The sequence below is a fragment of the Pteropus medius genome, unplaced genomic scaffold, assembly GCF_902729225.1.
Source record: "Pteropus medius unplaced genomic scaffold, Ma_sr-lr_union100, whole genome shotgun sequence".
Lineage (NCBI taxonomy): Eukaryota > Metazoa > Chordata > Mammalia > Chiroptera > Pteropodidae > Pteropus > Pteropus medius.
The window spans coordinates 24,277,632-24,290,469 of record NW_024351730.1 but is presented as its reverse complement, the minus strand read 5'-3'; the positions used below and the strand labels follow the sequence as shown (position 1 = coordinate 24,290,469).

Genomic DNA, 12,838 nt, shown 5'->3' with positions numbered 1-12,838 from the left:
TTTCTAAAGCTTTTGATTAAAAATGAAACAAAGTATTTAAAAAATTCATATTACTTTATTTAAATCTGACTTATAGGAGGGAGGGGACAATGCACTATTCTTACCAAAAACACATTTGCTTTTATAGTGCTCTCAAATGTTATCTCTTCCCCAAAATGAATAAGTATGCCATATTTGTAAAAGTCCTCCCAAATGCATGAGTTTGCAAACATAGCACTCTATTTTAAGGTATGTTCATTTCTGTTATCTACAGCAATTCCAAAAAAAGACCAGGGCTACTCCTACCTCTGCATCTGCCTTGACACTGGGCCTGTCTTCTACAAAGCCATGTATGACTATGGCCTACCTGCCCTGGTTTCATCATATCCCAAGTTGTCACAAAATTCCGAAAATGAAATCATCTTTAAACTGTATGTCAATACAACAAAAAATATATCCACATACATGTGTGCTCTCATGTGTGTGTGTGCCCATTAAAAAAGATAACAGGAAGCAAAGCAAGGACTAGAAACCTCTTGCCATTTATAGTCAGCATCCGTCCAAATGACTTTACCTAAAAGTACAATCCATATCACATGAAATTTCTTCAATTCATCCCTGTCTCTCCTATCTCTGATTAAAGCTTGAATTCAGGCCCCAATTAGCTCTTATAGAGACTGTTTAAGAGTTTCCTTAGTCTCCTTGCCTCAGTCTCCCACCATCCAACAGTGCTCCAAAGAAAACTTTGAAAAAGACTCCTTAACCAAGCTTTAGCTTGCTCCTCTGAACCCTCTTCTCAACTAGGCCTTGACTTTGGGCTCCTGTGTTCCAGGCTTAATCCAGACTTAGCGAGAATCCTGCTCAGTCAGTTTAGCAAGAATCCCCACCCTTGATATCTGATCATTTTCCATATCTGGTCAAATTCCTCATCTCCCCCTCAAGCCCAGTTTTATACTGAGGTCCCTTTCCCCTTATTGCAGTAGTTCCTAAACATAATCTGTTTTTACCGCTTTAACTATTGTAGAGCTATGGTTTTTCTTTGACATCTTCTAAAACGCAAATCTGATATTACTCTCATTTTCAAATATTCAATAACTTCTCATTGTCTTCAGATAAAGTCCACATTGTTCAGCTTATTTCTCTGAATGCTGCTGTCATCTCCTTGATCTACTCCAGTCATATTCAATTATTTGCTATCTCCATGTTATTTTCTATATGAAATGCCCTTCTCCTTTATCCATTTGTCCAATACCTACTTATCTTTCAAGACTGTTCAAGAGTAGCCTGCCATAATTCTTTCCTGAGGCATTGCACACATACTCACTTTAGAATGGATCACTCTCCCCTTACTACCTCCACTATAACACATCATTTTTCTTATCTGCTTACAAGGTCTTCCTCTACCAGGAGGTTCCAAGACTTCTTTCAAGCAATCATGGGATCTCTTTGATGGTCTGAACTTCAATGGTTGGTCATCAGCCAATGATTATCTTACAATACTTGCTAGGACTGAAACCATGTCCTATTTACTTGTATTCCTATAGCACCCCTGCTATAAACCTTGGCAGGTACTCAATGCTTGCTAGTAAAATAGGATTCTTGGTGCCTAAAGCAGCAGAAACCAAAGGGTTTTCACCAGATTCTGTAAGAAATGGTCTTCTAGTTATACAATAAGTGATCTTCACATGTGTATAGTTGGCACGTGTTGTATTGAATAATGCTCTTAGAACACTTCAAATACTTGTGGCTTTCTAATTTATAGTAGTGACAGCCTTTTCAGCAAGAGAATCTGCTTCTTCCTGAAGGACAACGGATGCTGAAAAAGGGCTGGGTTGGGACCCCCATAGTAGAGGCCTCACAGCGACCCCGGCCTCACCTTTCCTTGCACTATAGCTTCAGGATAGATTGTCCTCTGCAGCTTGACCCAGAGCTGGGAACGTCCTGAAAGTTGTCCTGAAACATGATTAATGCCCTTATGCTTACTGATCACAACCTTTATAGTCTAACATTCTTTCCGGACTACTTCCATCTTTGTTCCTGGGTTGCTAACCAGAGGGCCACAGAGAGAAGGTTCCATGAAGCACAACAGATCCCCGGGAACCCATCACGCAGCCTCTGGAATAAGGCCCAGATTTTCCCTTAAATATCCTAAGCCGGACTGAGAAAGTAAGGGAGTTTCTGAAGGTGTTAACCTGCTGCCTTCTCAGATTACTGGTGCTCTGACAATAAAGGGTTACAAAGCTACTAATTTAAGATGACCAGGTGCCTTAATTTGTTGATTGATACCACAGGTTTTGTCAATAGAGGCTGATGATGAAAGCAACTCACAGTAGTAGAGCAGAGTGGTTAAGAGGCTCTGAAACAACACGATCTGAATGCACACCTTGCTTATGGAATCCTATTTTAGCTTATCAAAAAACAAGTACGCCATACAGAGTGGTTGTTAAAATTAAATACGATAAATTTTTTTTAAAAAGCACAGCCTAGTGCAAAAAAAAAGCATACCCTAAGTATTAATTTTAATATATTATTTTTAATAAAATAAATTCTAATACTAAGCAGTTTATGCAGACAGTTAATATGGAAACAAGCCATCCTTCAACTCTTTGTATTAAGAACCATGCAACTTGAGATCCTCTATATTTGGATTTGTCAATATAGCTTAATCCACAGTCGACCTGCTCTACTGGAGATATGAAGAAAGAAACAGAAACAAAGAGAAAAGAAAAATGGAAAAAAGAGAGGTGAGAGAGAAAAAAAAGGAGAGGGAGGGTAAAGGGGTGAAGAGAGAAACAAGAGAGAAAAAATAGAACATGAAAAAAAAAGAAACATGGAAACAGTGAAATGGGGAGGGAGGACAAGGAAAGGAAACCAATTCCTACATCCTTATTTCTTCTCTGCCTCTCCTCTGGTTTTATCTCCTACCACCTCATCTAATCAATTTAATTCACTAACCATAATCTTTCCATCTCTCTCCCTTCAGTTCTTTGATCTCTGGATTAACAACTCAATGACCCTCTCTGAGCAGTATGTTGATTTAAACTCATCGATCACTATGTTGTCAAAATATTGCTACAATTTAATATTCTTGGACAATTCCCAAAATTTCATACTAAGAAATAACTCAGAAAAGTAGTGGCATAATTATGCCACCATTTCTTCGGCATCTCTCCAAAGGCTATATTTTTTAAATGCTGGCCACTAGAAAATTCATTTAGACTTTTTAAAATGTCTTTTTAATCTCCTGTTATCTTTACAGCAACCTGAAAGATGAATGGGATAGGTATCATAATGTGCATTTGAAGCTAAGAAAACTGAAATATGATTGCTCAAGTTCACAGAGCAAGTGAGAGACAGAACTATATACTGTATCTCTAGATTCCCAGCCCATCACATCATCACATCATCCCATCAAGTGTGAGGAAAGCAAAGCATTGCACGATCTAAAATGTGTCCAAACAGAAGCTATTCTCAGCTCTCCCAAGCACGACACTTGTAAGGGTCTACCACCCACTCTGCACTTTGCTCAGGCTAGCAGTGAATGATGGGACAAATGGGTAATTCAAAAGTATGTAACCAGTATTACTAGGCACTGGGAGCTGAGGGAAACTTGGGGAAGCTCAGTTAAAATTATGAAAGGGAAAACTATGCACTCCTCTCCCATACTTTCCAAGGAGTATTATTGTACATCGGCTGTGGGGATTCCCATTCTACAAAAATCACTGAACAACAACTCCTTACTTTTTAGGAAATTTCTTCTAAGCACATTAATTTCTCGGAAAGCATTTTTTTTCTGAATTTATAACAAGTCTGTCAGTGCACTGTTTCTTTTGGCCTGATGCCACAATTAGAGGCTTAAAGATTAACCAACAGCCTTTGAAACTGAAACTAAAGATGGGATACTTCTTTAACTCCTGGTTTTTTTTTTTTTGTTTTTTTTCTGAAACTAGACTCATTACTAAATACTAAGAAAGTGAATATGCCAAAAGCCTTGCAAAAATTGAGAGGAATGTAATAGTTATAATTTAGACTTTTATTAAACTGATTCTTATAAATTTGGCAGTGGATGCAACAAGTATTACCGTTGGTTTGCTACTGTCTCCAAAAATTTGATTTTTTTTTCTGAATTCTTCTCCACATTGATCACACTTATAAAGTTTCTTCTCCCTGAGCAGATCCACATTCAAAAAACAAGAGTGCTTTGTTTTAATTCTATGCTCACGAGACAGATTATTAATTCAACTTCCCAGGTACGCTGATACTGGAAAGGGGTGGCTCGGATGCCAGACCCAATAATCCCAGTCACTGAGAGGTCCTCACTATAAATTGTCTTTTGAATTTGTGTCTTTGTTTCTTATAGATTTGGTTTGCAGAATTAACTCTTTGAGAACATGTTTACTCTGGATTAGGAAAAAATGGGAGTTTTTCTGGACCTATAATACCAAAGATAAGATTTTTGTGGAATCCTAACAAGGTAATACCACCCGTGTGAGACTCTACCAACCTGCCTCACTGGTTGGCTAGCATTCTTCTATACCAGTTTTTGTGACATTTCTTTAATTGCCTCAACTCTCCTCTTTACTTTGCAAGATGGCATCTTAGCCAAGTATTTAGATACTAACAAAGGCAAAATTATCACCATGTATTTTTTATTGTTTAATGTTGAACTGTTCAGAGCCTCTTCTATCCATGATGTCAGACATTTCTCTGAAAATTTTTGGCATTTTTACTCATAGTCCAATTTTTATTTCACACAAATAGCTATTGGGAAGGCCTCTCCATGTCACTGTTTCTCGTAAGCCTTTACCTCATCAGAAGAAAGCCTCTTTGCTAGGTGAAAGTCTTCTTGGTTCTACCAGTTCCTGCCTCACTTCCCTTCCTTTTGTCTTTTCAGTTTCCCACAGTGAAGTCCACAGACTTACCCACGTGAAATTCAGCATTCCAGCAATTTCTGCCTGCCCCAAGCAATAATGCACTCACTCTTCTGATGACAGAGTTCCTACACCTGAGCTTCCAAGTCTTAAGTGTGCCCAGTTCGCAGATATGAGCTTTTATCTTGGCCTCTTTGCCAAGTTTCAGGTCAGTACCTGTAAGGTAGGTATATTAGCCTAATTCTATGAGAGAAGCCCTGCTTTTCTCTGGCCTGTCTCTGCACTGCTGCAGCCTAGCTGACTATGAAAAGACCTCCCAGATATTTATTTCCCTGGGTTCCAAGTATCACCTGCATTAGATTTCCCATTGCAGGGTGATGCGTGCATTTGGAACAGTATTTCATCTTGGATTCCATTATCAATCACTTGCGAAGAACACTATCAGACTTAGATACTGCTGAACTTCACTATCAGGCCCAATACGTTTCACTATATAGGTATCACCTGGCTTCCTACTGATGTTATCTGCTGTGAATAATCAGCCAAGTACTAATGATAAAATAAGACACCAAGTTTTGCCCTTGTCGTCCAGTTGAAATTATGCTAATTTCAGTTATCGCTGTTATCAGTTCAACGATTAACACTTTTTCCTTTGTTTGCATTTGACAGTCTTCTTAGAGCTGTGTCTTAAATCAACCTGTTTCCATCCTGTTCTTCCAAGGTCGGTCTTTACTCATCCCCCTCTTTTAAATTTATTTCTTCAAAAAGCATCCTTTGTTTTTGCAATAACTCTATTTTAGGCATGTCCTTTTGTTACTTCATTCTTGATGTTATCCAATGGTGTTTTTATTCAAAGACTGACTGTAATACATGAAACTTTTTTACTAACACACCAGAAATCAGATACTCAAATGAGAAGTTTTCCCTCAAAATAGTTACACTGGAGACTATTCACTTATTCTAATGAGTCTATGAATAGTCAAAACATTTCTGTAATTCTTTAAAACTTTTCAGTTCCTTTATCATTAACCTTGTGCAAGAAGACCAAACCTATTATAATACTTGATCGAAGGATAAGCCTGGCTAAATTACTGTTTCCAAAAATTAGCTTTACCTGCAAAAAATGAAAAATTGCTATTACTGAGGATTTTTAAAAATTATTTGGCAGGATTTTAAAAAATTACTTAGCCTCTAAAAGTAATTATAAAAGTTTAAAATAAAATGTTGAGGAAAAAAACATCAGTAAGAATAAACGAATGGCGATCTTTGTATGACCTAACAATTATCTAACCTCTAAGATTATTTTTGTATATATAAAAGAAGATAACTTTTCTATCCTCTTACTGGGTTGTTGAAGGAATAAAATGAGAAAATAAATGACATCTCTGAAACCCAAAGAGTGAATAAATGTAAGATATTCTTATTCATACCTTAAAGCTGCAAATTAAAATGTACCCAAAACACAATTTGAAGACATACTCATTTTAAAACTGTATTTAGGGCTTTGACTTAAGAGTTGACATTTTTATTTTGCAGGAGGTAAGAGATAAAAGATCTATTTTAAAAATTTCGATGTGCAATAAAGTTCTGTTTTTCCAGAAATAGTTCTTGATTTGGAAAGTGAAACCTAACTCACTCTTATTGAAAAAAAGAAGGTGGAGGGAAATTCCATAACTCAGAAGCCACAATAAAGACAAATAACACCTTCGATTTTGCAACATGGGACTTTCACCAAGGATAAGGCAACAGATTTTGCTGAGTACACTGTAATGTTATCCAATCAGAATCAGAGAGGGAAAGTGTCTTAACAAAATAAATACTGAGTCCTAGTCCCACGTTTTCTGAGACACTCCTCAACTGCTTAGACATTCTGAGCCTACTGCAGAGGAACCTCCAGTCACAGCACCATGAATCAAAGTGCTGTTCTTATTTTCTGCCTTATCATTCTGACTCTGAGTGGAACTCAAGGTAAGGAACATCAAGGGATATTTAATTTGTAAGGTCAGAAATAGTACTGTGTATAAATTCTACAAGTACAGAAATAGAGTATTTGCAAAAGTTTTACAGACTGCCTATGAAGGGGAAATGAGCAGAGATTCCCTCTGGTCACTGAGTTTATAATCAGAGAAGCAAGTGGACTATAAGAGAGAAGGACGGTGGGAACAGAAGGGAAATAGGGAGGACACAGAAAGTGGGAAGGAATGAGGAGAGAAGATGACACAGATACTTCCTCAGTTAACTTAGCTTAATTAACCATATGAACTATGCTCAAGGGTATGATCTTAAAACCAACAAGCTGCGATTATATTATTTTTTCAGATAATCATTCAGAGCTGTATTATAATGGGATCACTCCTCAGGTTAAGTGGATATGTGATGACAGGGGAATATAGGTTCTGCTAAGTACTATCTAATCCACATTAAATGCCTGAAATGAAAACTGTGCTAACCTCCTTTGCTGAATCTGTTTCTTTTTCTGCAGGAATACCTCTCTTTAGAACTTCACGCTGTGTCTGCATCAAGATTAGTGATCAACCTGTTAATCTAAAGTCCTTAGAAAAACTTGAAGTGATTCCTGCAAGTCAATCATGTCCACAAGTTGAGATCATGTGAGTAATATTCCATCTAATGATAATTTGCCTGGTGTAATCATATAAAAATATGTGATGATCACAAAAGATCAGTAACAGGTTTGAGATGATTCTAAGACTTCTGTATAGCAAAAGAAACATGTAGAGTGAAACATATACATTTGACTTAAAAACTATATCCTATCTGTTTTATTGGCTCAACATTGTTTTAAATATTTTCACTCCTACACAGTGCAATGTGTGTATATATATATATATATATATATATATATATATATATATATATATGCCTTACTGTTGAATTGTACGCCTGAAACTTACTGTATTTCATTAACAAAGGTCACCATAATGAAAATTAAAATTAAAAAATACATACTTTCACTCCTATTTACTTCTATAGTGCCACGATGAAAAAGAACGGGGAAAAAAAATGTCTGAATACAAAGTCTAAGGCCGTCAAGAATATACTGAAATCAATTAGCAAAGAAAGGTAGGTTTGCTATTGGTTGCAGAACTGCTCTTTAAGAAATGTCAGTCTTGGGAAGTTAGAAATATTTGCATTGAAATTTCCTGTGGGACCCTTGGCTTAAAAGTGTATTGTACCATGCTCTCTCCTCTACCTTCATTTATTTATATACCAAGGTGCCATCTTCTAGGGTATCAAAAGTTACCCTACCTGTCGAAAATTGTCAATACATCACTTCAACCTTGAGGCAGAGCTATAACTATCCAAGCAAAGCTGTCAAACTTGCCCCAAGTCTTTCCCAGCCTTAAAAAATAAAGCAGCCCCTGTAATCCACAATGATTGTGTAGCAGCAGGAAAGCTCACCACATACTTCACCTAAGAGGGGTTATCTATGAACTCAGTAAGTTCTTAGAATCCAGACGGAAGTCAAAGTTGAGAGTATCACACTTTTACACCCCTTTCTTCTTCTTACAGGTCTAAAAGATCTCCTTGAACAAAGAGAGAAGCATAATCACAGCACAGAGACTGCCTCTGCCATCATTTCCCTTCATATAGTATACGTCAAGCCCTAACTGACCCTGGATTGTAGTTCTCCTAAACGGTGACCAACCAGTCACCAAATAAGCTGTTACTCCTACAGGGCGGTGGATGGTTCATCATCCTGAGCTGTTCAGTAGTAACTCTGCCCTGGCATTATACTATAAGCTATGCTCGGGTGCTACATTCTTAGTGAATGTGTGAAGCCCTAGCCCTGCTTTCCTCATCTTTCCTACTTTCTAAAGGTTATTAAAAGATCTTTCCACCTCTAAGCTTATTTGAGTTCTTAGAATCTCAAATAACGTGAATGTAATCAAAGTGATAATACAATCATATAATCTGTTTTTTTACAGAAAGATCTTTACTCCATGGGCTTCTGCTGCCATTATCCCAAAGGGCTCAGAATCTCCTGGTGGTTATATATATATAATTTTTATTATATATGTAATTCCAAATCATAGAAATGTATGGAAATATATGTGAAAATAGTATTATTGAATGAAAAACTGTACAAAGCAGAATTCTTAGATGTATATGTCTTTTATATTGTTTTCAGTGTTTGTGAAATAACTTGTATTATTACGTACTACACATAAATGAGCAATGGAAGAATTTTTAAATCAGATATGCTGCGTGTTATGTAAGACAAATATGCTGGATGTTTTTCAAGATAAAAAAGGTATGCTCTCTTGGAAATATCAAGAATGATTATTTAACTGTTGAGAGACTAAAAAAGTAATAAAATAACTATAACTAATATGAAGTGTCTGATGGGTCATTTGACTGAGACGTTTATTTCATAAGAAGCTTATACTGAAGAATCCATAGCCTAGAGAAGCTGGGATGGGTAGAAGACAAATGAGTTTAAGAATTACAATACAAGATTCCTTCAGGGCTAATGTGGAATAACAGAACTTGGCCCAAGCTTCAGAGCATTATAGCCAATTTCCTATGAGACATCTCCACCTGGATATCCCATAGAAACATCAAACTTCAAAATACATTACATTAACTCCCCTCTCCTCCAGATCTATTTCTCCTCCTCTATTGTATGTCCGAGTTTAATAGCACCATCATCCACTCAGTTGCCCAAACCAAAAACCTGGGAATAATTCTATGCTCCTTCTTCTCTCTCCCCTCCCATATCCAATTAGTCAATAAGAAAATATTTAAAATGCATTTAGTTGGCAAATTATTATATTAGTATGTATAAAGAACTCTTATGAATAAAAAAGGAAAAGCTAGACAACTAAATGAAAAATAGAAAACAGAAATAAGAATTTCACAGAAGAAAAAATCACATGCCCTTAACATATGAAAAGATGTTCAACCTCATTAGTAATTAGGGACGTGTCCCTTCAAATTATTATGGGATACCACTGCACACCACCAGACTGGCAAAATCTTTTAAGTTGGATAATATCAACTGCCAGGGAGGACTCAGAGCAATGAGAAATGTCCCTCCACTGCTGGTGAAAGAGAAAACAGCTATGACACTTTGGAAAACAGTTTGGTATTTATAAAATTTAACGTGCACACTCTATGTCCTAGCAATTCTATTACTATATATATACCGTAGATGAATTTTGCATAGAACGTATATGAGAGAATGCTACAGAAGCATTATTTATAACAGCAAAAATCTGGACACAATCCAAACATCCACAAATAGAATAAATAAAAAAACTAGAGTATGTTAATTCAATAGGATATTATACAGCAGTGTAAATAAATGAAGTATAACTACACATCAACGTGGATGAATCCAAAAATGATCTTACACAAAAGAAACGTCACATTAAAGTACTTGCAGCATGATTCCATTTACTATAAAGTTTTAAAACAGGCACAACATTATATTGAAGAGTTAAGACATATATGATGAAAACAAATAAAAAACAAAGGAATGATTTCCATTAAAATTCAGGGTGGCGATTACTTCAGGTGAGAAGGGAATGCAATCAGGGAAGGATACGAAAGGGGCTTCTGAACTATAGTAAATTTCTACTATAGGTAGTGAGTACATCAGAATTTGTTCCTTAATCTGTACCTACACATGCTCTACTTTACATTAAAAAGGCAAAACAAACTAGCAAATAAAACAAAGAACTTCTGAATATTACCAAATGTGAGATGTCTTCATGAGTATCAAGCAACTTCACATAACAAAATGGAAGAGTAAGAGATGATGTTATCACTGGAGATGTAATGTACAGCAGGTGACTATAGTTAATAGTAAGTAAGGCAGTAGATCTCAAAATTTCTCATCACAAAGGAAAAAATTTCTAACTATGTATAGTGACGGATGTGAACTAGACTTATTATGGTATTTCACAATATACACAAATATCGAATCAGTTTTATGCGTAAAATAATATAATGTTATATGTCAATTACATATCCATGGGGGAAACTGGAAAAATAAGTGGGTGGGAGTGAGAGCCCCCGTGCATGAACAATCACATTCTTACCTATGACACAGGAATATGGTATACGACCATTACAATGGGAGCCTTAACCGGGTCACAGCTAGACTATGAAGTGACAGAACTGCCTTCTCATTTTCTTTTTCTTTCTAACACTCTAATTATATACAAAAACATCACCTATCTCATTCTCAACTGACTGTCAACTAATTTTCAGGAAGGTATTAACCAATAAATATTTAAGCTGCCCTCTGTTCAAAAGTAGGGTATTCATTTACAAATATTTATGTCCCCTATACATCAGGTTATAAGAAATGACTATATTGTGAGTTTATAATTTATTATTAATGATAAAACTAAAGATAAATAAATTTGAACTGAAAAAAACTCTGGGGCTGAAAAAAACTCCAAATATACAAGGAAAATAGAGAAAACAGGAGAAGCCTTTCCTGGGAAAGTGATGGCGATCTGGAATCTGAAAGATGTGTATGTATCTGATAGGCAAGAGAAAAGTGAATTCTAGGAGATGAAATAACATGTCAAAGTATTAGGTATGAGATAGTGCGGTGTGTTCAATCCAGAAAAATGTATAAGTATGAAGTTAGAGGTATGAATATTATGGGAAATAATCTTGGAGAGACATATTAAGTATTAGATCATGAACACTTTTCTATGCTAAGTAGGCCACTACCATCATTATATAGTTATAAGCTATATACGTGTTATGAAACATATATAAAAGTAACATTGCCAGACTACACTATAGTAACAAAGCTCCCAAAATATTAAAATCCTAACACAATTAAAGTTTACTTTGTGCTCAAAGTTCCATGTAAGTTAGCAGGGCCTCTATGCTAACTCAGGAACATAGTGTCCCTCTATCTCAATCAAGGGCTGCCATGACAGGAAAGAGAAGGATGGAAGTGGAATACTGGCTCTTAGATGCTTCAGTCCAAAGTACTGTCTTATTTGTTATGAGGGATAGAAACCGTAAGGGAACATGTATTTGTCTCTGCCAAAAACAGAAAAATTATAAAATGAGACTTTAAAAAATTAAAATAAAACCAGAAAACAAGGCTCATAAAGAAATCTAGCTCGGAAAGAGAAGTCTAGACAGAACATTTAAGAAATAATAAAAGTCTTATATCTTAGGAAGTTAGATCAGAGGTGAAGAATTTCTTTTCTGAGTAGAAAATTTACATGTTCAATGTAAATAAAATTTCACGTACATATTGAACAAATGTGTGGACACATCTACTGTAGTATGGTCATATTATAAATCTCAGGGAGAGAATCTATTTTCCTGGAGAAATATATTGCCCACGTTGATCAAAAGCTTACAACCTGATCTAAGAACAATGGCCTCCTACAAAGAAGGGAAAGGGGAAATGGCTGTACTTTTCTTTCTTAATTTTCTTTGTTAGACCATACTTAGTTAATTCATTGTTCCATATCTAGAGCTTGATAGTTGACTACCAGTGTACTTCCTTTCAAAAGCTGGCTGAGAACCTCAACAGGGCACTGAGAATATGACAATAACTACTCTGGTGATTCTGAGCAAGTCATTAAAGTCTGCTTGGGCCTCTGTGTTCTTATCTATAAAATAGAAGTAGAAATAGCAATCCTCCAGAAACGCTGCTAAGATAAATAACTGCCAAGAGTAAAATAAATACTATTTCTAGGTGATATCATCTATAATCCTATTTCTTTTTGCTTTTCTTTATTTTCCAAATTTTCTACAAAGAATATTTTTACTATTTTTAATCAGAAGGAAAAAGTTTTAAGCAAATGGAAACTAATTTTCAAAGACACTAAATATTAATGTTAAAGCGTTAGGATTTATGTTCTCAGTGACCTTCATGAAATTACTCATCTCTGAGAAAGATCTGAACTGAAAACAGAGTCACATATATATGCAGAACTTCTCTATGCTAGGCTAAAATTTAACAACTTGTGTTAAAAATCATT

The 12,838-nt window shown here is 35.8% G+C and overlaps 1 protein-coding gene and 1 long non-coding RNA gene across 2 annotated transcripts; both read left to right on the top strand.

Annotated features, from left to right (window-relative positions):
- The first annotated feature begins 4,028 nt into the window (after window positions 1-4,028).
- Window positions 4,029-5,558, top strand: LOC120587964 (uncharacterized). The gene is made up of 4 exons (XR_005649111.1): window positions 4,029-4,229; window positions 4,340-4,453; window positions 4,874-5,073; window positions 5,520-5,558. It is a non-coding gene; the product is annotated as an uncharacterized LOC120587964 (long non-coding RNA).
- Window positions 5,559-6,640: 1,082 nt separating this feature from the next.
- On the top strand, window positions 6,641-9,201 carry CXCL10 (C-X-C motif chemokine ligand 10). Its single transcript, XM_039845485.1, has 4 exons — window positions 6,641-6,818; window positions 7,333-7,459; window positions 7,842-7,931; window positions 8,382-9,201. The coding sequence occupies exons 1-4, from the start codon at window positions 6,758-6,760 to the stop codon at window positions 8,398-8,400; spliced, it is 297 nt and encodes a 98-aa protein (XP_039701419.1). The 5' UTR covers window positions 6,641-6,757; the 3' UTR covers window positions 8,401-9,201.
- Window positions 9,202-12,838: the final 3,637 nt, after the last annotated feature.